Genomic DNA, 25,925 nt, shown 5'->3' on the forward strand with positions numbered 1-25,925 from the left:
GGGGTGACAGGGTCAGGGTGAACTTTCAGTCTGAGGACGCAAAATCAGGAGCTTTGATACGTTTTACATTCTTTTTTAACTTGTCACTAAACTAATGATTGATTGTGTGTGTATATATATATTTTTGTATATATATATATATAAATAAATCCAGTAAGTTTGGACTTATTTTAATAAAACCATCCTGAGTGGAACTGGCTTATGAATTTAGTTCTCAGACACAAACTGCTCCCTGCAGGTTCCTCTCTTTGTGCAACAACAACTGTGGTCTTAAAATATCTACAGGATATTACCATAGCTGCAGTTAGTTGTGTGACGTCTGAGGGCAACTTCACCGTCAAATTAACAGAAGGGGCTTCTTGTTTTAATAGTTTAATAAAAAGAAAAATCAAGGACATTGTATAAAAGTGGAAAAGATAACAACCCAGCTCTGTGGTCAAAATGACGACATAAACGTTTGAGATATGCGGGTTACACATGAAGTTTCCACAAAGTGAAGTCAGACTAAAGCTCAGTGCATCATTCACAAGGTGTTTCCATTCACTTTACACACTCAAATTCGACTTAAAACAGTCAGGTCCCCATACGGAACAGAAACAGGTATTTCTTGTTCTAATCATTCTTCATCTTCCTGCTGGCCTTACAGTCACAGGGAAAAACATCAGCAGGTAATGTACATTGTGATTCTTATGGAGGTTTTTTCCTCTGTGAGTGTGGTCTTACAGTTTGAGAGCACTGATTTCACATTTAGCTTTTGTAATGCTTTCACTCTAAACCCTGCACTCGCACTCAAAATATACCCTGTTTGTGCTTAGATTTCCTGCGCTCCAGCTCCAGCTCTTCTCACGCTCACCGTGCTTCTGTGTGCTCAAACATCTCAGATTTCTCCTCTGCTCTCTGATTTTTCATGCGTCAAAATTTCACAACCAATGGAATACTGGGTGTAGTGTTGAGTGAAATTGTCTCACCCTCGTTATGGATGTGTTAGCTTTATGTCATTGAGAGTCCTGTACAGGTAGTACGTTTAACCAAGTTAATGCACTCACGCCCTCCACAGCTTTATCACAACACTGGCTTCCCATCAGTGTGCTTGAAGACAAATTACCAATCCAGCAGATCCCTGGTCAGTGAGGAGTAGCAAAATCAAGAAGCTTAAGTTTTTACAATATGGGAAAACTGCTGCTGCCAACCATGAAATCAAAATAGATGCTGCCCTGTTTCTTTCCCTCTGTATTTTATGGGAACAGCACCAACAAACATCGATTGTCATCACTACACCTGGCCTTCTACTGGATGGGTATTTTGACAGACAGGTTGCACAAAAAAATTATAATAAATAATCAAAGCAGAAAAAGAATCTGGGAGCAGACGTTCCATATGCTGCAGAAACATGAGCATGGGGAGAAGAGCTGAAGCTGGAGTGCATGAAATCTAAACACAAGCAAGGTATATTTGAGTGCTAATGAGTGGTTTTGAGTGAGAGCAATACAAAATGTCATTGATAAGACATGCTCTCAAAATGAAAGGTCACACTCTTTAATAAAAATAGGAAATATGCCAATAGATTCTTAAAAATTATATTCCAAAGTCTAAATGGATTCATCAAATCAAGTGGGCGTGCTCTTTTTAGTGTAGAATTCATTAAAGCAAATCCTGTCTCAGTGCACATCCAGGCAACTGACTATCACTTCAGATGAACATTACAACTGTTTAATAAAGATCTGTCGCCAAAACTCCACTGCAGTTTCAAATGAAATCAAAATGTAAGATGACATAGATCAACAGAAAGTTGTTATGAATTCTGCAGAAGAGTCCAACATCCTGATCGGGTCTCTGTTCAGGTGGGAGTATGAAATGGGGAGGAACATCAGTAACGTGGAAACATGGAAGTCTCAGTCTGTGGTGGTGCGGCGGTACCAGAAACGAGCCCTGAAGTCATCGCTACAGGTCATGAAGCCGGGATTGGTGGGCGAGTGGACGATGCAGCGCACGATGTTGTTGTGTCCCAGAGACAGCAGGTTTTTCCTCTCAGCCGTGCGTGAGTCCCAGCAGCACAGGCTGATGGTGCGCTCGTCAGGCAGCAACACGTAGTCCTCCGTGTGGTTGAACACGCCCTGCGTGCGATGCATCTGACGTCCGCTCAAACCTGCACCTGTAACAGCAGAAAGACAGACAACACGTCACTTCACCACTACAAGGAGGGTTTTTCTTTTTGTTACAGCTCAGCGATCATGATAGAGCTTCTCTAAAATAGCACTGATGGTTTTCTGAGATGGTATCTGACAACACGGCCTCTGGTATGAGGTGAGAGCATTCATTTGTCAGTCTTCCACAACTCAGGTGCTGACTGCAGGTCCAGGGGGAAAACATCCATCATCAAATCTGTAACTTCATCCATCATCTGTCTCCTGACAGTGATTAGCATTGAGGGATTCCTAAAGCCCTGCATAGTTCCATCTTAAATGGTTTTGAGTAAAACCGCAACTTTACTACCCTACCTATTTCCCTTATACTTTCTATTTATGTTGTACATGATTAACTTTTGAGTGTCTCTATAGTTATAATTGAGTGGAACACCACACATTTTGGAATACAAGAGAGAAAAGTCGATTCATTACTACGCAATGACTAGATAACTGCTTCTGAGAGTTAAACAGTCTGTTGTCTTTTGGGTAATTAACCGGTAGGTTAGTAGGTACAGGACAGCTGAGGCCAGGTACTTTAACCCAAACCCACCACAACCAAATTAGCTGTGGCTTCTAGAGAAAACATGAGTATTTTGTTCTATCACTGAAACGCTGCTATGTCATACATCATGACAAGAGCAGTGTCAGTAAAAAGTACCTACAGGAAATAACACATGCAGTGTAATGGAACCTGTGGTAACTTTAAAATGCACCACATCCGCACTGCCATGTTCTAACGAAAACTGAAATACTGAAGCTAATAATAATAATAATAATAATAATAATAATTATTATTATTATTGAATTATCCATATTAAGCTTTTCTGATCTGTTAGTTTGATTATTCTACAGACTAATGTTTAATAATATGTTATAAGTGGCAGGTGATGCTACTAAATAGAAGCACTTCTTCACTAACTGGCTAGGGGGCACTGCTTTCTACCTTTGTCCACACAGGTTAATAAACATCCACAGCATCAACCCTGAATGTCAGTTTGGTGAGGACGGGTCAGTATAAAGGAAACGGATAAAAAATATGGGGTTCAGCAAAGGTTTTTAGATCGAAAGGTCAGCTTATATGTTGCATGATGTTGAATGATTCTTTACTAACATGTTATGAACAGGCTTATATATTTAGAGGTTTTCAGACACTGTTTTCTGTGCTACAGGTGGAATAGCTGAGCTCTGTGCTGCCAATACTACAGTCTGCAGACACAAGACACATCAGATTCTGTTGCCTTTAAATGTTGTTTGACTTCAGTTGCATTTTTCAACGTCTCCTCAATTGTGATTATTGTCTCAACATTATACATTTACCATTTGTGTGTGTGTGTGTGTGTGTTTATACACAGTATCCATTTTTACAGTTATTTTTCAGTTTGTGTACAGTAGATACTCACAATGTGGTTAGTTTTCAGATATAAGGGATCTATACTATATATCTGTTAGCGTGGTTCTTTTGCTGCAATGATGATTTTCCTGCATGGGACTAATAGTTTCTTATCATCATTTTGTTTTAAAACAACAAGATAGTGTTTTTCTTGTTAAAGGCACGAGCAGTGAGCCCATGTATGGATAGCATTGGGAGCAGAGATAATATATTCTGACTGCTCCAAGCTACTTTTTTGTTTTCTTTTTCAAATACATTGTTGATTGGTATCATATCATAGCTCATTATCTATAATACAGTAACTGATCTATTTATAATTTGCATTTTCCAGTTGCTCTGTGTACAAGATTATAGGATGATTATTCATCCCCATTTTAACTGCCCAAAAAGTTACTCTGTCTGCCCATAATAGTATTACTTTTGTTGTGACAGTTAAATTGTCTCTATATTCTGTATTCAGTTCTTGACTGAAAAAATATGGAAATATTTGTCTAAATAATTTTCTCAAAACGTAGTAGCTTTAAATGAAAAAGTATTAAAGAAGTATTGAATTGAAGTTTAATTGAACATCAAGCTGAGCCAAACTGAATCATATCAAACCAGCCATGAATCAATCACTAATAAAAAAGGAACTGTTTACTCATTGAATCTTAACACATATTCATTGAATCATCGGATAGATGCCATCCGTCACTGTGTCAAAAAAAAAGAAAAGAGTGAGGGTTGTAACAGTAACATTGTAAAACAGAAGTCATCTGTACCTGTGTACTTGACCAGCGTCCGGCCTGCAGAGATCTCCCACAGCTTCACCACGGAGTCTTTGCCACTGGACAGGATGTATTTGGAGTTCTTGGAGAAGATGGCAGAGCAAACCTCCGCGCCATCGTGGGCCTTGTCGAAGGTGGTCACGCAGCGGTTGGAGACACCATCCCAGAGCTTGATGCTGCCATCCTTGCTGCAGCTGACGTAGCTGTTGGCCGAGGGGTTGTAGCTGACACCGCTGATGGTGTCTGTGTGCTGGTCCAGCGGGTTACAGGACACAAAGCACTGGAAGGTGTTGACATCATAGAGGCGGAGGGTGGGGTGCTGCGTTCCCACCAGCAGGAAGTCACCTGATGGGTGGAAGGAGATTGAGCGCAACATTTCTGCTTCCTATAGAGAGACAGATTGAGGACAGGATTAGATTGGAACATGATTCGAGCAAAATAAATAGTTTTAGATTACCAGTTAAAACATTTAAATGTTCTCAAATTCAGCCTTGTTTACATTTGCTTAGGAAACGTCTATGCAATGAAGCATCTTCATATCATATTTATTAGAGCAGTTTTATTTGGCCAAACATAAGACAAGTGATAAAGTTGAGACATCCTGCAAACAAATTCTGACCTGTATATATTTAAACGCTCTTTTTGCTGAGGGCTTCGAGTAGTCAAACAGTTTGAGGGTGTAATCTCTTGAGCCGGAAGCCAGAATCTGTTCACTCGGATGGAAGGCGAGACAGGTGACTTCATCAACGTGGTCGTACAGTGTCCGAATCACGGGGTGATTCTCCATGTTTTGCTGAGCTGTCTCATTCATCATCACCTGACATAGAAAGAAACAAAGGGAATAGTGAGCGTGAGCCTGCTGACTTCAGGACAGTGCACCCAGATTCTCCAACCCGCCTCACCTCAATGGGCATGGCACTCTTGGCCAGCATGCGCTCGGTATCCAGGATCTTGATGGAGGCATCAGCAGAGCCCGTGGCAATCAGCTGGCCATCGCGGCTGTAGGTGGCGACCCGGCAGGGACCCTTATGAGATGTTACATAGCAGGTCTCATACTCTGATGCCTCTGGAGACATTGACTGCATGTCAGCATCGAATTCCATATCGATGCCTACTCCTGGTGCCACTGTATCTGAGCGCCCGATGGCATACTGAACCGCACTGTCGTCATTCTCCATCCCTGAAAGAGTTTGCAACAGCACTTAGGGTAGGGCTGGGCAATATGGCCAAAAATGTATCAAGTTAACAATGATCAAATTACTCTAGATATCGATAATTATCATGATTAGGAATGGTGTGACCACAGCGGACATTCAACAAGATGTGCATTAGATTTCAGCGCCGGCGGCCTTACTCTACTGTTTCCCATTAATTACCTAGACTCAACTTCTCATAATATAAAAATATATATAATATATTATTTTAAATAAATAGGTTTTAAGTTTTAAAAGAAATGAAACAGCGGCAGGCAAGTTATGTAATCTGTATGTGTCTGAACACCGTGCAACACGATTACAGTGACTACCGTGCCAACACTTATCATGATAAATGTGAAATGATTTTTTCCTTTCCATTTCAATTGTATTTGTATAGTGTTCAAATCACAACATGCAATATTTGATGGCACTTTACGTAGTTAGGTCAAGATTTGACATGATTATAGAGACACCCAACAGTTCCCACAACGAGCAAACACTTTGGCGACTGCGAGGAGAAAGAAGTCCCTTATGAAGAGGAAGAAACCTCTGGCAGAAGTGGTTGGGAGGAGCGGAGAAAATGGGGAAGAGGGGAGAGAGGAGTGAAAAAGAGGGGGAGAGAAGAGGGAGGGAGACCAGGGGCAGTTTTGTAACCATCACGTTAAAGCTCTGTCAGACTGGTTGTTACAATGAAAATAATTAGAGGTTTATACATGGGATGATGTTATTAATGATACACTGCTTTCCAGTTAGGATTAAACCCCTCTGATGTATTGCTATGAATGAACTTCCTATGGCAGTGTGTGTTGTTGTTTAGTCGCCCAGCTTGGACGTAGGGCCACCAGCAGCCTCAGCCCCGGAGGAGCCCTCTCACCTGTCTTCGCCAGCTGCATCAGCTGCTCAGAGGGCGACACGACGCTCGGGGGCTTCACCTCGCTGATGAGACTGTTGGCGATGCTGGTGTAGCCATCGTAGAGGAGCTGGCTGATGATGAGCTTGTACAGGTGCTGCCGGTCCTTCAGGGTCGGCTTGGGACGATACATGCTGGGTCACTGGGGCCAGGACCACACCGTCAGTGCGGACAACTTAGCTGCTGCGAGAAAACACACAGTCACAAATAAGCGTCTGCATGGTTTAAGTGCTAATTCGTTATCAGCGTCAGCTACAGTTAGCTGCTCCCACATCAAGCATAAGCTCCTAACACACCCCGTTAGCTACTTAGCTCGGACTGTACAGCGAATGAATGGAACTTTTGCTTAGCAGTGATGCTAACAGCGCTAGCTCTGCTGCTACAGTTGAGACGGAGTTAACACAGCTTAAGTTAGACGCAGGTGAAACCCGGAAGTGGCGCAGTGTGCTCGCTGTGCACAAACAACACGATGAGCTAATTACCCGCAGAGGAGGACCGTTACTCTTCTGTATTCACATGAAAGCATGAAACATATCTACCTCTGTTCTCGGATTCAATGGCGCTCCTGGACTCAACCAAAGCGTGCGTCCCGCTGTACGTAACGTGCGTCCGACGTCACCACGCTAAGAGAGGAGGCTCCCTCGTGGTGAACAGGGTTTTCATTCTCGGTGATAAAAGAGATTCATATTTATTATTAAACGTTCTACATGTTAATATAAGTGTGCAATACTAATAATATTATATATATATTGAATACTTTATAATGTTTAGCTACAAGCAAATGAAAAAATGTATCGATAAGAGGAAAGAAATGGCAAAAAACCCTGTCACATGAAACACTATCAGTTTTGTCGTCTTTGTGAAAATATATTTTCACTAAGATAGAAAAAGAAATGCCTGATGCTGCATGTTATAAAAACAGAACACAATTCTATTCTCTCTTGGTTAACAAGACTTTCAAATTTAGTTTGTAATACTTGATTTTTTAATGAAACAAAGGAAGATATCTTCTTTCTTTCCTAGTGTATGCAAAACCTATTGCCTTAATAAAAGCCTATAATTAGTGCAAGTAAAAATCTGTAAGAAATATTCAATAGGTGATTCATAGTTTAATCAGGCTGATATTTTTCAAACAAAATGCTAAATACGTCTTGTCTCTGGGTATTAAACTGAGAGGTATGGCTGCTTCACAATAAAAAAAGAAAAAGAGGGACATAATTGTGAGTGAGTCAGATGTTGAATAATAAATAATTTGTATTAATAAAATGAATGTGAGCAAGGCTTATTTTACCCCTGTAATGGCGGCCAGTACTAATGACCCAGCAGAGGGTGCACAAGTACAGCATCTCAAAGACATGAAGAGGAAAACACACTCAGCTTCTGCTCAGGTTTTAATCTCTGCTCTGTTAAAGTAATAGAACTCTCAGCTTGAAGTTGTAAACTGTAAAATACCCTTAACCAAGCTACACTCTGACATTAGCAGCTAAGACAGTGTTAAACGTGAAAAAGAAATAATAATAATAATCTTTATGGTTATTTAGGCTGATGGGTAAAGGCACAGTGTTTGGCAGCAGGTAGCAGTGATGAGATTAGTATTGGTGTTGAAGGCAAAAGTGGGGCAAGAAACCGCTGTTCTTCAACCACTAAAAGGTAAAGGGGAACATGTAAATGGTTATAGGCCTCCAGCAATTCAACACCCACCCACACACTCAGTTGTCACTTCCTGAATTGTGGCCAAAAAGAGACGGAAATGAAGTGTAATACATTCAGATGGATAACGGTAGCTCAGCCTGCTTTGGAGATGAGCCTCCTCAAATAATACATCTATCATTTTTCATCCAACATGCAAAAATACTCATCCAGACTCTAATAAAGTAAGCTGGATATTTCCCTTGGGCTCTTTCAGTCCTTAGACATATTGAATGACTTTGTCCATGGCAGTGCGAAGAGGCAGTGAACTTCATAGTCCTCAAAAAATGATGAAATTAGCATGTTTTAGCATTGTATTAAGACACGTGACCACTGAACTCCAAATGTGTAGTGTGTCTGACAATAATCAGCTGTACCCACTTGGATAAATATCCAAATAATATATTTCTTTATATCTATCATCTAACAACAACATTGCTGACTGTTTCAGTGAAGACATTTGTGCAAACTGGCATTAACTACACACATGCTTCAATTTGCAAACATTCAATCTGACTCTGCCTTAAGAAATGTGAATATGCCTGAAAGTGTGTGTCCCTCCTGCAGGAGTGCAGCTATGTAAAGACAAAAAACATGTATGGTAGGAGGTGTCTCGTTACCATGTCAACACTAACCATGCTCTCAGCAGATCAGCCTGCAGTTGCCTTGGAGACCAGCAAGAGTCTGTAGCAGTGAAAAGATATAAAAACTATTTGTTTTCTTTCAGCAGATGTCATCTGAGAATTGCACAGCCGATCCCACACGATGACATATTGTTAAAAAATGACTGTAGAGCTATGAAACATCACTTACATCATGTGGTGTTGATGGTAAGATTATGTTGTTCTATTCATTTGTTTAGAAAAATAAAACACAGATAAGAGTTAAAGCAGCTTTATTAACTATATATTTTATGTTCCATTGCAACATTCAAATGTTTGCTTGAAGCAACAAAACCACTAAAATTATCATTCATGTAACTGTGGAGCAGTTGAGGGACTTTTGCCTATTTGTCTTTTATTGGCTGAAAGCCCTAGTATCACCATACACTCTAGAATTAAGAGAAAAGAAAAAAATTACGTTATAGACATTTATCTCAGGAGCAGATGGAGACTAAAAGAAAAGTGATTATCGGTCTGAGCTACTACTTCATATGAAAGCTTATTCGGTATCTGCTGGGAATCTAAAGTTGATAACGCAAGATGTTAGCAAACAATTTCCATTTCATGAAATAATGTTATATCAGTATTGTGTGTGCATGATCAAGATGTGTGTCATATCAAATATCAAATGGTGTACCTACGCCCACAATGTGTATTTTAGGAATCACCCTGTAACAGGCCTTCTGAGGCCCCATGCAATATGTGAGAAACCCCTCGATAACTGTCTCAGGTTATTATGATCTTATAATCTGCAGCTTTCCAGACACAGAACAATGCCTTAACTATGGTGGTGCTGGCACTGTCATTACACAGGCTATGTGGACAAATGTGTGTGTAAAAGGATGTCTTTCTATAAATAATAGAAATGATCTATAAGAATAGAATCAGAATCAAACTATAAAGATGAATGTCGGATTGGGTTTTATCTTATGGTCAATAATACATCTCACTGTACTGTTCAAGAGAAACTGATCATATGTTTTGTTTATTGGCTGAATGTATACTGTGTACGAAATCAGTAGTTTTTCTCATCAAATCCAGCAACAGTAAATGCAGCAATATTTTGAATAGAAATGAGACATTATAATTTCAAAAAAAGCAACTGTATGAGTGTAAGCATGTGCAGTGTGAACTGGTGTACACCCGCTGAATGCAATGGGGGCTCTGGTTGGAGCTGGGAAATTCACCCCAGCCACTCACAGTTCTCGTTCTCTGCATGAGAGAGTGAGAGCATTGCACATGCAGCCAGGCGGCCACATCAACATTGGCTTTGCTGCGCCCTTGTCTATGTGGGTGTATGAAATACAGTGTGTGGGAGGAAGTAGGTGGATGGGGGAGCGAGTATTTAAGTGAGCCAGAAGACAGGTACTGGCTCAAACTGTTGATGGTAAAGTCAGTAATTCATCCAACGTGACTGTTGAAGGTAAGCCTGCCTCTGTCACTGCACTTCCTCCAACAAAAGCCACTTTAACTTCTGCACAGCACTGTGTGTGTGTGTGTGTGTGTGTGTGTGTGTGTGTGTGTGTGTGTGTGTGTGTGTGTGTGTGTGTGTGTGTGTGTGTGTGTGTGTGTGTGTGTGTGTGTGTGTGTATGTGTGTGTGTCTTCAATCATTTCATCTGTGCTCAGGGCCTCTGGTCTCTTCCACTCCTCCAGATCACTCTGTGTTTTCAACTTGTCCTCCGGAAGTCTTTGTCTCACAGCCACCACCCCCCTCAGCCACCCAGCCAGCCCTTCTCCTTCCCTCACTCTCCTCCTCTTTGCCTCACCACTTTCATAGTGCATCTTTTCTCTCATTTGCATTTGTTCAGCTTCCTTGTGACAGTTCATGTCAAAAGAGCTGTGTGAGAATATCAGATGGGAGAGAGCCGCACGGCCTGGATGACGGAACAGATTAAACACAGCAGGTACTCCGAAGATGGGGCTGCTCAGGTACAAGACTGTCTAAGCTGGATAATTGTAACTAATTCAAGTCAAAAGCAAGACGGTAAGTGATTTTAATATCTTCTATGAGAAAGTTTCAGTTTTTCTAAACATCTGCCCTTGACTTTCGGCCTAGTTACAGCATGTTCTGGTTTCTTGTAATGTTAATCTTAACAACACTTTGTGATGGCAACAGATTATTTCCTCTTTTCAAAGGCACCCTTTACAAAGTCAGAGCAACTAATGGAAATGAGTTGAATAGAGTAGATAAAATAAAACAAGACAGAGATTTTAATTTGAGGCAGTGCTGCAAGAAATCTGAGAAATCTTTTTTATTAACATTTTGATGCTCGTCAATTTTGCTATTGTACAATAAGCGGATGTATTTCCGTGCAGTTTAAATTCTTTTTGAACCCATTTAATACAAGACTCACCATTTTGAAGTGCTTGTAGGTGAAAAGGTCCCCAAAGCTCTGCATTACAGGTCCATGGCATCCCAGCATGACATATTTACATAGCTATAGGGAAGTGAAAGCACATTACAGTAAGAGGGCAGATCTACAGAGTAAATAATGTTAAAAAAAAGATTGAAACGCTCTGACACGGTTCTTCTTGTTTTCATCGAGAACTGAACTTGAATAGGAGCAAACTTTCCTGGGTATAACAGCACCGCAAACACTGTCTAACGTGGGCGTGCTCATGCTGTACAGCTCACAAAGATTATGCTCCGTGCCATCGGTGACTTTGTGGGTGAATTATGCAAATTCATCATACATGTAGAGGCAGCATCATAGCAACAGAAAATGAAATTTGCTCACCCTAAGATAAGGTTGTTTATCTCTTCATGTAGTTGGCTTCCCGCTTTGATTCTGCATAAATATGACGATCTGTCACGAGACAAAGCTGCTACATGCTACGGTGAATCAAGGGTTGTGCCATGTAATTGGTGCAGACTGGTGACAGAGGCAAGAGCTAATGTCAGCAGACACGTTTCATTTGGAAAGATAAAGCCTCTGATATGAGTATCTGATCTCCCTCCCTCAGCCCTCTCCTGGTGTGAGTCACTCTCCTACATCACCCCCTGCTTCTCTCCTCACATTTCTCTCCATGTTTTTGTCTCATCTATCTCCACTGCCTGCATACAAAACATATCCTCAGAGTTGTGTCCCTACACCACCTGCTCTAGAAAGGAATCAGCAGAGATTCAATTGATTCTACTTTTCTTTTTGCTTGGTAGCCATGGGTATTATTACTCACCACACCATTATAACTTAGATCTAGATGTGTTTTTGTTTTCGTGCTGTTGTGGAAAAATGCATCTCCCTGGATTTTATCAGCATGCAAAAACCAGACTGGATTAATTCCTTTATTGGCCATCTGTCCTAATTCATTCCACATTCATTATCTGTTTTTCTCTGTTCCAATGGTGCAATAACAAAATATTCTTCAGGAATTAAGTCTAATTTCTCCTTTTAAAATTAAAGCCAAACATCCCTGCTCAGATACACTGATCTACCAGTTCTGAATCTGAGCAAAGATGAGGTCTAATGAAAACTCTTATCTTACAGGTAATTAGAGACCTGGCACTGGTACATCACGACAGCAGCAGTGTTACCATGGAGACTGGCAAGCCAGTATGTGCTCCAGTGCACATCAGCTCAGCTGCAGCGCAGACAGAGAAAAGGATGGATGTCCAGGCCCCGCTGACGGCTGTTTACATCCACACAGTGCCTGCTCTACCAGCGCAGCCTTTCCCACAGCTTCCTGCTGCTGCACGGGAACCGGCCACGCTCCATCTGACCATGCCGCCGCTCTACTCCAAGGAGACCCTTCGCTTTCTGACGCTCCACATTGCCGGTGGGCTGCATTCTTCGCCAGGGTTGAGTCCGGCAGCTGCTGCTCCTACCGCCAGACCCAAATCGGCAGGAAAGCATGTGTGTCCTCACTGCGGACGGGACTGTATGAAGCCCAGTGTGCTGGAGAAACATCTCCGCTGCCACACAGGGGAGCGGCCCTACCCCTGCACCACTTGCGGAGTTTCTTTTAAGACTCAGAGCAACCTCTACAAACATAAACGTACTCAGGCTCATGCCCGCCTCTCATCCGAGTCAGAGCAGAGCAGCCTGGGCAGCCTAGACAGCATGTCCAGCTCAACAGAGACTCATTCCTCCAGTCTGTCTCTGGATGAGCACAGTGAGGAGACGGGCAGCATGGAGAAGGATGCCACACTACCTGCTGCTGAGATTACCTGTCCAGCCAATACTACAGAGGTCTTCTCTGTAACGACACAGGGCTCCGTGTGTGAGCAGAGAGACTTGGCCCCTGCAAGACATAAAACAGATTCAAATGAAAGTGCAAAGGTAAGAAAAGTAGAGGAGAACCTGAGAATGGAAAATGAACAACCTCCTTCGACTGTTGGTCGACATCTTCCACTTCAGAGACAAAAGGCCACTGTGTTCTCCAAGCAGTGGGAGAGCTCGGTATCCAGAGGAACATCACAGAACCACGAGAGCACAGACTCAGGTTTCAGCGAGAGCAGTGACCACTACCCAAGTCCTGGTAGTGTTTTACACGACCACAGTCTGGATTCTCTTACTGAATCTAATAAAGAGCATCTTGAGGAAACAACAAACACACACACGTCTTCAGAACCAGACAAAGGTGCAAGGGAGCAGGAGCAGAAGACACTGGAGGAGCGCATATCTAAGCTGATATCTGAGAATACAGCTGTTGTAGAGGACAAACAGCTGGAGAATGTAAGGCCTCGAAAGACTGCTCTTTCAAAGCAGGGTAGCATCGACCTCCCTTTGCCATACACATACAAGGACTCCTTTCACTTTGACATGAAGATCAGTAGGACTCCGAATGTTGGGTTGCAAAGAAACAGGAAGCCTGGACTGTACAGCTCTGTGCCCACTCAGCAGTCAACCACCATGGAGCATGGCCTCTTAACCCGCAGCAACTCCCTCCCCTTCAGCGTCACACCCCTGCAGCCTGAGAGGAGCAGCTCAACCTCTTCCTATCAGAGCAATTATGAATCACTGGATCGCAGGGGAAGCTCAGGCCAGATCAACCCAGCAGGTTTTGCCATAAAGCCTGTGAACCAACAGTCATCCACCCACCGGCCACTGGTCAGACAGACAGCCGTAGACTGCAACCACGCAACAGACGGTCTCTTTATGAATTCATCTGTGGAGGAGGCGAGCACCGGCAGTCTCAGCTGCGATGGGAACATTTGCGGAGAGCCAAGCAACAGAAAGTTCCGGAGGAAGAAAGCTCAGAAGTTTGCCTACAACAAGTGGTACATGTACGGGGGCGGGACATTTAAGAAGCTCTACAACACAGAGAAAGATGGTGATAACAGTGTTGTCAAAGGCAGGAAATGTATGAACACAGAGCACAAGGCTTTTCAGGCGCCACAAAAACGGCTTTCATCCGTTCATAAGGAGACAGTCACAACAGGCTCAGCGATAAACATCCCAAGCAGCAGGGCAACAGTGTGCCATCCAGGCTGCTCTCCTGCCAAGACGTCCCTCGGCTCTACTGTGGATGTTAATGTAAGAACTACCCAGCTTTATTCGCCTTGCAGCTCTCTCAAGACTCCAATCCGGAGAAACCTGTCTTTGTCAATACTGCCATTACCCTCAGTTGGATCATTGGTTAGCCACCAAGCAGACAGCATGAGCAGCACAGGGGCTGGGCCTACAGAAAAGCACAGTGATTCCATCTCTGAGCTCTGTGGAGCCCATGTTCCCTCTGATAGGAAAAAGCAGAGAAAAGATGATGAATCAATTCGCCAACTTGAGATGGAGATCGCCCCAAACACACTGAGTTACCCCCCTCCCTCTGTGAGTGGCAGTGCACTTCAGCAGGATGCACACTTCAGTTATGTCAACCTCCAAAAAACCCCAAAGCACACTCAACTCAAAGGAGCTCTCTTCTCACCATGCATAATCAATGCAAGTGCACAATCGGTTAGCACCCTGCCTGTCACTTCCATCCCCTCAGCTGTCAAGACCAGCTTCCTGCCCAAGTACCAGCTCAAGTTGCCTAACGCTGGGGAACATGATTCAAATACTTCACTGCATGTTGTGGATAAACCGACAGTAACCGGTGGCTGCACCTTCACCTCTCCTACATCATCTTCTAAAACTGAGCAAACCTCACCTTCAGTCACCTATCCTGAAATCAAATTAAGTGATCCTGTCACGTCAGCGTTGATGCAAACTGGTGATTCCAAAAAGACGAATGCTCTTAATTCCAAACAAGCCCAGCTTTTCTTGCCTTGCACAGCTGCAACATTTTGTCAAGCTGAAACATCAAGATTCAATGAAAATATGACATCTAGTCTCCCTGTGGTGCACAGGCAATTTGCAGCAACCACAATAACCACAGCCTGTCTTCATGATTACCAGGAAGGATTATGCAGCACATCAATACAGCCATTGAAATCTGCACCTGTGCAGTTACCCCCCCCTGTTGCACCTGTGGTTGCAAACTTCCCTGCTATACCCCCCATAAGCACAGAAAACAATCAGACATCTGCTACTTCTATTACAACTATCTCACAGTGTCGACTTAACTCTAACCTTCCTCTATCACACTTACAGTTCTTGCCTGAAACAGACCAGTCGAACTTTGTAAACAGAGCATTTACTGGCCCAAACACCCCAAAAGTACCATGTCACATTGTACCGTTTGACCAGGTGCAACCAGCAGGTCAGAATGTGTTTCATGTTCACACAGCAGATCTCCAGATCTGCCTCCAGATCATATCCGACGAGCAGCTAGCTCTCATTGAACCGCAGATTGAGCGTCATGAGGATAGCAGCCTCTCACAGAGACGTGACATGCAAGCACAGGCCGCAGAAGTGATCCAGAACAAAGCTCAAAGCTCTGCAGCCACGGAAAGAAGCAATGAGGGAACGGACCATCGACTGCAGGGGTATCAAAAGGAGTTGGACCAAAATGAATCTTTACCCACACTTAATGCGGAGAGAATAAAACCTCCACTGACTGCCCACATGACTGAACACAGAAATTCCAGACAGGCTACACTATCAGCTGAATCTAAGCCCCCTGAAGCTCCAGGCTTGACATTACACCCACACAAATGCAGTCATGTAAACACGGCCACAGAGACTCTGAGCTCTGCAAGTGATGTTATGTCAACTGCTGCTGTACGGTCAGGAAGAAACCAAACTTCAGAGGAGGAACGTGCCCTTTCTCTGAACTCCTTTCCTGAAGAGCAACCTTTCCTGGGCAGCAGGGTCAGTCAAGGTGGACTGGTTTTGCAAACACTCTCTGGTCTTTCTCCCAATTCAGTAAATCAGAATAGAAAAAGTGAACTACTGGGCAAAGAAACACAACAAAAACCTAAAAATCAAGGAGCTCCATGTGAAGCAAGCATAATGAAAACCAAGTGTGAAGCCTCTGCATACAGAAGCAGCAGGTTAGAAAGTGGAGAAACACCCTGCTCTATGCATGTTAGGTTTGATAAGGCCAGTGCTGATGAACTCTCTGGGTCAGTGTCTCCATTTTCTGTCAATAATTGCAAAGCTCCAAGAAAGCTGAACCCACATGCATCCATCTGCTGCAGCAAACCTTCAGATCCTGCATTATCAGAGACTGTGGATCCATCTAAACATGAAAACACAGGTTGTGACGGGGTGGGACCTTCAGACACTTCTGTCACTTTACCGGAAAAGACTCTCTGTGATTCACAGGATGTAATCAGCTTAGCCCACTCACAAAAACTGTTTACTTCAGAGTCCTCTAACATCCATGTGGAAAGAACCAAAGACATCCCAGCTGTGCTCACAAGTATTCAGAGCCCTACTGCAGGTATATGTTACTATTTTAATCATTTAAATCATTCATATTGTGTAGGATCTGAAGGATACAGATGCCATTGTGTAATGTTATTGATTTGACTCTGTATTAACACATTTTAGATTTAAATCTAAATAATACCAATGAGGGTGAAGGGGTTAGCGTTAGGGAAGGCGATCGAAACCTCAGATTAGATTCAACTTTATTGTCATTGCAAATAGTACAAGTACAACAAAATGCAGTTTTACATCTAACCAGAAAGTACAAAAAGAAGATTAAGGTGCTGATGAGGCAATATTAGCAGGTGAACGTTTGTCTATATATACATATATGTGTGTGTGTGTGTGTGTGTGTGTGTGTGTGTGTGTGTGTGTGTGTGTGTGTGTGTGTGTGTGTGTGTGTGTGTGTGTGTGTGTGTGTAGGTTGAGGAGAATTTTGGTTTCAGTGGGAATTGAAACCAGGTGGATTATATTGTGGTGGATTATTATATATAGTTCCACATAGTCCCTTAATTTTAAGAGAATGCAGTTTATTTGTACACTTAAATGCAGTGTTGCTCTCACTGACAACTTTCCATCAGAGAAAGATTTCAAGACAGAAACCCAATTCCACCACAAGATGGTGGTAAATGATAACTGGTTTGTAGAGTGAAGCCCTCATCTTGACCTCTGAGTATTACAGAATCACAGAACTTAAATTCTCAGGGTTAAAACATAGACAAAATATTTAAATGGCATTTTGCTTCAAACCTCACTTTGGTGAAATAAAATAAGAAGTTTGAAGATCCATGTGGCCTTAATTAAATTTTACCCTGATTTTCCTCATTATGATAACATGCAAGCTGCCTCCTAAGTCTTCACAGAGAAAGGTCCTGCAGCATTTGAAAATGTAATTTGATCCCCATCACGGCACAAAACAGCAGTTCACTCTGTAATTTAAAGGAGCTGAGGATTACAGACAATAACAGAGATAAAAAGGTCATGTTGGGTAGCACAGGAAAAAAAGACTGCCACTGAAAGACATCCATCTACTGCCTCCCGGCTAAACTGAAACAACAAACTAAGGCGCTGGCATGAGAGAGGGAGACTGTGTGTTGCCATATGTGGCCAAAATCCCTTCTAAATATTGTCGGAGATATCAGATCTCAATGTGTCTGTCCACTTAATTCAACCAACAACCAGGTATGAACAGTTTCTAGTTGTCCTTTAAAGACTTGTCACTCACACTGGGGATCAGACACACTCACCGTAAAGTAAAATTTCCTGAATTATCTGATCAGCAGATTATCATTAGTTCTGCCAGGTTAGTTGCTACTCGACCATGACAGCATTGTTGAAGTCACTTTTAGAAAACCTTTAGCGAAAGTCCACTCTCCCCTGCTTTAGTTTTCAGGCAAATTAAAACTGACATATAAGTTTGTGGACTCACCATCCCAAAGATAACAACTGCTTTTTATTTGTTTTGATTCCCCTAGGGATTATGGAGGGAGACTGCCTGGTGGGATGTGAAGTCCAGAAGGAGCCACAGAAATGGGGACATGTAGGTGTACCTGGACAGTCAGACTGCACCGACTGGAGGCCAAAACTGAGCCAAGAGGCCGGAGAGACAACCCACCAAGGAATAGATGGGCAGAGCGGTGGAGGAGTGATGAGGGAGGATAAGAACGGAGGAATCAAGGCAGACACGGTCCCTGGACAGTTGGCCAACACAGAGTCAAACTGCAGATACACAGCTTTACCAGACATGACAGAGTTAGAGGTGAGATTGAACTTCTTCACTGGTTGCATGTTTATTCGACATGTCTGTTTTTCTGGCATTTTCAGTGTTAAAGTGTAATTGCACTTGAATTCTGCTGAGTGCCTCTCTTCCAGCATATTAAGAAAATTAAGAGGAAGGTAGCAATGACTGCAAGAATGTGTGGCTATGTCAGCTGTGTCTTAATTCTGCATTTGAAGACCGATTGCGTCACAGCAGCCAGACTAGACTGTCCCATTTCGAAGGCTCCTTCAAATGCGGCCATCAAATGGTTCCCAGCCCAATTCTATCCCAAGATTCATTGCACTTCAGTGACAAACTTTTTTTTAAAGAGCTAATGGCACTGACAAACGATGAGACGTCCACTGCTTGAGTATCACACTTCAACTCAACAGAACAGATAACAGTATGAATGTAAAAAGGGGCATTGAAAACTCTCTCGTTGTGTCAAACTTCAGCTTGAGCTTGTGACGGCGATCCCGGAAAGCTGCAGTTGACCAGACTGTCTCATTTCGTTTCAGCCTTTGCAGTCTATGAAGACCACCTTCTTCGTGGGCCAGGTAGACAGTGTCCTCCGAAGGATGCAGTCCCTGAATTGAGACACAGTGGGCTGACTGACCACGGTCCGGTAATATGGACAGTCAGGACAGTCAAGTCCTATGAGAGAGTCACTGTGTGAATACCTGGGTTGAGCTGAGCTAGTGGCTCTGCAACGAGAGGCCCTCTGGTGTGTTGTTGTGTGTAGGAGAGTGTTATAGCCTGCTAATGCTCTTCATCATCTCTAAAAAAAAACAATAACCTCTGAATATAGTAATATAGTACAGTAATCTGTGGGCCCATGCCCTTAATGCCACTGCAGATAAGTATATATATATATACAGTATATAAATGACACAAGCTCTGTCAGTGGCACTAAATGGTATAAACTTCCTGTGTGCACTGGTCATTGTTTCGGTATTACAGCCTACTGCTCGTCCAAACTTGATGAGTTATTGCTTGACCATGTCAAAATTAAACAATAATTCATCACAATGGATACAATACAAATTTCCCGGTACAGGATCATGTCAGTCTAATAATAATTATCTTTTTTCCCTCGAAAACATTTGAATACGTTTTCAGTCAATAGTATTGTAAAGAGTTTAACTGAAAGTTTTATTTCAGTTAAATGTTTTGATTCATAGCCTCTTTAAATTTTCTGTTTTTCCGGTTGGAAAACGATGTTGGCAGCACTGCAGTGAAACCAGGCCAGAACCTACAGAGAGAAGAAAAAAAACCATGTGGTCAGATCTGGCGAGAGAGTGTTACTCAGACAGAGAAACTTCTCAAACTGTCTGCAAAATGCTGTTTCGGTGTCAGAATGTTCAGAAGATTTGTGGCTTGTGAGAAATGGATCTAGTATTTACTATGCACACGTTCACGAGTGAATGACTCCGGACCTGCGGTGTGTCAGTGGTGAGGCTTCTCCTTTCTGAGCTGTCTCTGGTAAAAACATTGCACCACATGTCTGAATTCAATACTGTTTGCTCAGTACGTCTGTCAGTCAATCAATGTGTTTTTGTAAAGACAGATGCTTTGAGTCATAGGCAAGTGTCATAGGTTAAAGGCCTAGTGGTTCTGTCTTACAGCACCTGTCAGGGGGCTAATGGTAAGCTGTCACGACTAAAAGACAGTCAATCTGTTTGTAAGAGCTCCAGGAGGCCTACTCCTTCCTCCCTGAGGTAAACGTGACAAAACGCAGTGTTTCTGCAAACTTTTGATGGAAATGTACTGCCAGAGAGGGTGTTCAAAGATCACCCCTCCGTTGTTTTAAGTGCCAAAGTAATGGACTTAAGGTGCTAAGGACTGAAATAATTGTCCCCATCCAGATGAAAACAACTACAGTGCATGCAATCAGCATTTATGAACGTTCTGCACTCAAGGGTCCTGGGTTAGGGGGCTTGGAAATCAGACAGACAAACTGATGCTTTATCCAATGAATTTACAGCAGATTGCACACTGTAAATCATAATGCTAGTGTCCCTGGAGATAAGGATTTTTAAATAAAGACTGAGTGCAGCAACTTTAACACTGAACCAATGAATACCTGTAGACCTGGAAATCCTAAATCCCCTCTTATCTGTCCGCAGGAAGAAACAATTATTTTAATTATCATGACTTTTCAGAGGACTAGACTAACCACTGAGCCTTGGGGTGTTGCATCACTTTCAATAGTTTCAGGAAGAAAAAAAAACCTTCACCTCATGTGACCTGTGATTAAGGAAATCTTTTATACCGTAAAACATTGTACCATCATGGAGTTTTATAAGCATATAAGCGTGCCTCCCTCCATATAGAGCCACATGCTTTTTTTTCCATCCAAGAATACTATTATTAGAGCTTCCTTATTGACAACAGCTTTCCTACTATCCTGGTCTAAAACTGCAATTGGAATCAACAGTACTTCTTCCAATTCAGAAAAAGTTTAAGCAATAATTCAAAAATCATTTACCCTTTTCTTTCAGTTACCTTTCATAGAATATGAATATATATACAGATAAAGTTTCAAATATCTATTATCTCTTATATCTTTTATCTAAATGTTTGAACTGTTAGTGGTTTCCTTCATAGTCATTTCCATTTTTTTTTTTTTTCAGACTTCCTCACTTATCTGAAGTGATGTACTGAAAAATCTAGACACGCAGATCTGCATTTCTTTTCTTGACAGTCATGTTTCAGAAATGAAATTCGTGTTTTGACAACCTGTTCAGACATTTTGTGGATTCTGGACCATATCTAACTGACAGGTATCCAGACCTAGTGTCCCACAAAATGCCTTTTGACATTTCCTTTTTGCATCCTCTTCTGCTTGAATAGGGTTCTTACATCGATATCTACATGCTTGCTTTATCTACCACACTATCATAGGTCTTAGCACAATCTTTGTGTTTCTATATGAGTTCCTCAATCACAACATAGTTTTCTTGGCTTCCCCACAAGGGGTTATGATCTCTGAAATGACTCACCCAGTAAGTAAATTGTCAAACTTAGGTTTACACATATTATTGAAATTGAGGACACTTGCCCTGGGGAATCCAATTTCCAACTATTAAAGAGATGGCATAATGACACCACTGTGCCAATGGAGGGGTGGGGGAAGTGTTTGGATCCAGAAAACAGTGTTGAAGTTCCAGGTGTAAACGGCGTTGCAGTCAAATCCAAAACAATTCAAGTAACTGGTGATAACTTCTTCAAAAGTAAAACAACAATATTTACTTCAATTGTATTGGATTTGGCTGCAACACTGTTTACCCCTGAAACTCCAAAAGTGGTGATTAGATAACGAGTGAATTTTCATTTTTGAGTGAACTATCCCTTCAAGCATTCAGGACACAGTAGCACAGCTGCCACCTGCCAACCAGGTCTACCTTTGCACAGACATTAATATCCTGGTATGTCAAAATCAAAGCTTGGTTAAGCCTGACAACTAATTTCCTAAATTCTTGTCCACTGGCAATAAGACTCCTTGGATTCCAATGAAGGATGCAATCATCATAATCATCAAAGAATTCAGCCTCACTCGTATCCCAACCCCCCTCTCCGAGGGGCGTGTCTTTGTTTGACTTGTTCTCATAAATTCATGCACTGACTAAGGGGCATGGTTCTTTAAATGGCAAGAACCTGACTGCTGCTTCAGACACAAATATCAGACCTTGATTTATTTTATTTTCCCTAGTACATACAACACATCAACTAGAAATGAAAAAAAGGTTTCCTTGTTGATTACCACTATTTCTTGATTAGCTTCAGCAGTTGGCTACTAAGACACCAAGGATCCAGTCAATAGGCATCCTTTCAAAATCAAAGGAGTTACTGGACCCCCTCACCTGTTTGGTGGGGTTCTGCATAAGAGGTTTGTTGCTGATCTCTGGCCTCCTTCTTCTTCTTTTACCTGACAAACTCACAAACCCTTATGACATCCTCCGCCTTTACAATGTTTTAGAGTTGACACTTCACAGAAGAAGCATGGAAGTAAGATTTATTTGGGACAGAGTCACACGGCGTGCCGTGGGAAGGGTCCCATGGCTGATGGTCTTACATGCACTTTGCACAGTATCCCCTGCTGGACATACACAGTATAGCCACACGTCCATTACTTTGGCACTTAAAAACAGAGTGGTGATCTTTGAACACACTTGCTGGCAGTACATTTCCATCAAAAGTTTGCATAACCAGGACATATCAATGTAAATAATAGACCACAGAATCTTGCTTCATGGTTTAGCACCACAGGGTTTCACAGTGCACACAGTAAATAATTTCAAGATTGATATCAAAATCCTAAAAAGCCTGTGTAGACAAATCAAGAATATTATACGATCCCCAATCACAAGGAATTTTTAAAAATGTATTGATTGTTCTTAAACACTGATAAAACTTTCCACAAATCATTATCACAACATATTGATTTGAAGGTCGTGTTGCAGCAGGTTTCAGACACAATTGTTTGAAATTTACCAAGAAAAGAGAAACACCATTGCCAGATTTTTTATTTTTTGTTGTGAAACACTTACAGCATCTTTAATACATGATCCCTAAGATGAGTCAAACCACACAAGAAATTATATTTCATGAGAAATATACTTATTTTGAGCCATACACAGAGTCAAGACAGAAAAGTGTTTTCCACAGAAAAGTGATGATGAGACTGCTGTGCAAACCATCACTTCATACGCTAAGTCATTCAACTAAAGCTTTTAGCAGATATAATTGAGTGTAATAATTTATAGGTTAGTTGCAACATGTTAAAGTTAAAGTTGAAGGAAGGGAAACTTAAAAGTGCTTTACTTAAAAGAACAGATATAAGCAGCAATGTCTTTGAGCAACATGTTATTTATTGTTATGTATGAAAATATATTAAATTTAAAAAACATGTGTCTGAGTGGAAAGGTTTCCTCCCTTGGAAAACACTTAGGGACAGACTTCATACATCTGTGCGAGCCGCACAGTCTCGTGGAAGATGGAGGTTGTTTCCAATCCACCAGCTTATCAGAATGTAGCAAATATCAAAACTGCCCTGTGCAAGGAAGAATGTTGCTTACTTTTGGCAGATTTGTTTGGAAAAGTGGTGGGATTGAACTCAGAAGACTCTTAAGACCCTGATATTGAACCTCGTCCAAGAGAAAATTGTTATTTTCTTGAGGAGAAATTTGACCCAACAATAATTGTAAAGCTTTGGCCCAATATATTTTTTTCGAACAATCAGCTTTGGTGAGAGTGGAGTATAAACATGTATTGCTTGCTAACCAAATGTAAAAATCTTTAGGGTGAAGAAAAGGGAAGGCAAGGAACGAGTCACCCTGCACTGTTAACTGTAATAATGGCAGTGAATAAGGCTTAGAAGTATAAATTGTGAGAGAGAAAGGGCTTGTAGCTATACATCTTTATGTATAATCAACACATGTTAAGTCAATACCATGATATTGCAGTTTTTTTCTGAAAACACTTCACTCAAATTATGGTTTTCAAAACTTTATATAAAATCTCTTTTATATGTCACAAAATAGCAACACTGTCTCAAAGAGCTAATTAAATGTTTGAATGACATTTATAGCACATATATATAGCTATATATATATATATATATATATATATATATATATATATATATAAAATCGTCACTGCAGATAAACCAGTTAGGATGAACACAAAGATTTCTAACTTCACTGTGCATCATAGACTGTTTATAAACTTCTCTGCACACAACGTCCAGCACACAAACAATACAAAGAGTATATAGTACAACTGTTTGAGAAGGACTCACTAAAGACAATAAACCATTCCAAACAGGCAGGTTTAGAAGGGGCACTGCACTAAAATATACAAATTCAAGTGTAATTGCCCAATAACTAAAACATTATGCTGTGTCAGCACGACTAGTTGAGCACGTGAAAATATTACCATGAATTACAATGAATATTCCCATGAGATCAAAAGTTGTAGAGGCTTTAAAACTGTATATTTAAAGGAGCTGCGTAAAACAAACATATCATCTTACATGTGGACTGCTGCGCACACTCACACAATTATGAAGATTTATTTGCTTTTTGCTCATGTTTAAAACATCAGCAATCCATTAAAACAAGAACAGGACTACAGGCGGCTGACAGTATGTGCCAAAGAGGAAGGATTGCTTTCACATGATTTCAAAGTTGAGAGGACAATGACTGTATTATAGTGGTGTGTGATGGTAATATTCCTTCTCATATTCTTCTTTTATTAACAGGGACAAGACACAGAGGTGAAGGTGGATTCCTTTAAAAACTCTTGGCTATCTGAGGAGCATCTTCAGCATCTTTCCCAGACGTACTCAGGAATGTCTGAGTATCCTCCACAGAGGCCTCAGCAAGCTCTGAGCACGTCAAATAACCTTAATTTACCAGCCAGCGGCAGTGAGACTAGCCTTCTCAATTCTCCACAGCCCCCACTGGAAATGAACAACTTTTATTTCTCACAACAACACTGGGAAAGCAGCGTCGCCCGTACCAAACAAACACAGACCTTTTGCGAGTCAAATTCAAGTAAACCGATCAAAACACAGGTCCAATTCAAAGAGACACAAAATGCTTTTTCACAAGTCACTCAGCAAACGACATTTTCACACCAGGAAAAGCAGACCCTATCTGTTCAGCAAGGAAACACTGCAGGTAACACCAGCACAGCAGTAAGCCATTCTACTAAGGTAACATTAGGAAGTAACAAAACCTCAGGTCTCTCGACGGATATCAAAACCTCATGCGCCACACACCACTGCCAAGTCTCTCATTCCCTGCAAGTCAGTCAAGCTTCAGCTGGATGGACGGGAAACACTCAAACGTCAAACACCAATATGCTGGGTTATAATGCTGGGGCCCGATTAAAGCCCTTCACATACCAAGAGCCTGAGCTGGACACCGAGGATCAAGCACCAGATGAGTACATAACACACAGCAGTAACTCTGGGAGAACTGACACGACCAACAAATACCAGTCTTTTTTCTTGGCTGCACAGCTTCAAGGGTCAGCCGAGAGCCTGACTGCTGGAGTGAAGCCTGTGCAGAGCTGCCAGGACTTTTCAGAAGACACCAGCAGCAGTGATGATGAAGGGAAGCTTATCATTGAGCTTTAGGGCATTTGAATTTTTATTTGCTGTTGATTTATATGTTTCACAAGCAAATCTGCTGTGGAGGCAGAGATATCAATGGTTAGGTTAAAGGGATAGTTCACCGAAAAATAAAAAATTCACTCATTGTCTGCTCACCACTGTGCCGATGGAGGGATGGGTGAAGTGTTTGAGTCCACAAAACACTTTTGGAGTTTCAGGGGTAGACAGTGTTGCAGCCAAATCCAATACAATTGAAGTAAATGGGACCACTTCTTCAGACGAAATAAAACAACAGAAAAAACACATAACATGCCTCCATACTGCTCTCGTGCTGACATCCAAGTGTCTGTAAGTCCCTACATTTAAATTAGACTTGAAGCGACGTCATTTACATCGTGTTTTTAGCCTGAATGTGTGTAAATGACCTCATTTCGAGTCAAATTTGAATGTCGGGGCGTGTGGAGACTTGGATGACACCACAGGAGCAGTATGGA

General features: G+C 41.8%; 2 protein-coding genes across 6 annotated transcripts; one reads left to right on the forward strand and one right to left on the reverse strand.

Moving 5' to 3' along the window:
• Positions 1–356: 356 nt before the first annotated feature.
• Positions 357–11,223, reverse strand: cstf1 (cleavage stimulation factor, 3' pre-RNA, subunit 1). Of its 4 annotated transcripts, none has more exons than XM_035152496.2 (7): positions 11,156–11,223; positions 6,989–7,113; positions 6,414–6,629; positions 5,246–5,523; positions 4,963–5,160; positions 4,338–4,728; positions 357–2,152 (listed from the first exon to the last, which is right to left on the reverse strand). In XM_035152496.2, exons 3-7 carry the CDS (start codon positions 6,580–6,582, stop codon positions 1,893–1,895), a joined length of 1,296 nt encoding a protein of 431 aa, XP_035008387.1. In that variant the 5' UTR covers positions 6,583–6,629; positions 6,989–7,113; positions 11,156–11,223; the 3' UTR covers positions 357–1,892. The 4 variants fall into 4 exon arrangements, with proteins under 4 accessions (XP_035008387.1, XP_035008385.1, XP_035008386.1 ...); XM_035152494.2 differs by having other exon boundaries at positions 6,414–6,632; XM_035152495.2 differs by having other exon boundaries at positions 6,414–6,632; positions 6,932–7,113.
• On the forward strand, positions 10,615–25,659 carry znf831 (zinc finger protein 831). Of its 2 annotated transcripts, none has more exons than XM_035152492.2 (4): positions 10,615–10,785; positions 12,290–16,565; positions 18,028–18,311; positions 24,574–25,659. In XM_035152492.2, the coding sequence occupies exons 2-4, from the start codon at positions 12,338–12,340 to the stop codon at positions 25,453–25,455; spliced, it is 5,394 nt and encodes a 1,797-aa protein (XP_035008383.2). In that variant the 5' UTR covers positions 10,615–10,785; positions 12,290–12,337; the 3' UTR covers positions 25,456–25,659. The 2 variants fall into 2 exon arrangements, with proteins under 2 accessions (XP_035008383.2, XP_047195397.1); XM_047339441.1 differs by lacking the exon at positions 24,574–25,659 and adding an exon at positions 18,830–20,684.
• The last annotated feature ends 266 nt before the right edge of the window (positions 25,660–25,925 follow it).

The sequence above is a fragment of the Hippoglossus stenolepis genome, chromosome 3 (genome assembly GCF_022539355.2).
Source record: "Hippoglossus stenolepis isolate QCI-W04-F060 chromosome 3, HSTE1.2, whole genome shotgun sequence".
Lineage (NCBI taxonomy): Eukaryota > Metazoa > Chordata > Actinopteri > Pleuronectiformes > Pleuronectidae > Hippoglossus > Hippoglossus stenolepis.

Bases quoted from the DNA above. Each gene is read 5' to 3' on its own strand.
- cstf1 (XM_035152496.2), bottom strand. From the start codon at position 6,582: ATGTATCGTCCCAAGCCGACCCTGAAGGACCGGCAGCACCTGTACAAG. The intron at 4,729-4,962 runs GTCAGAATTTGT...GTCTCTCTATAG, and splicing joins GAGCGTTTAAATATATACAG to GAAGCAGAAATGTTGCGCTC. The intron at 2,153-4,337 runs GTACAGATGACT...CTGCTGTTACAG, and splicing joins GACGCTGGTCAAGTACACAG to GTGCAGGTTTGAGCGGACGT.
- znf831 (XM_035152492.2), top strand. From the start codon at position 12,338: ATGGAGACTGGCAAGCCAGTATGTGCTCCAGTGCACATCAGCTCAGCT. The intron at 16,566-18,027 runs GTATATGTTACT...TGATTCCCCTAG, and splicing joins TATTCAGAGCCCTACTGCAG to GGATTATGGAGGGAGACTGC. The intron at 18,312-24,573 runs GTGAGATTGAAC...TTTTATTAACAG, and splicing joins CAGACATGACAGAGTTAGAG to GGACAAGACACAGAGGTGAA.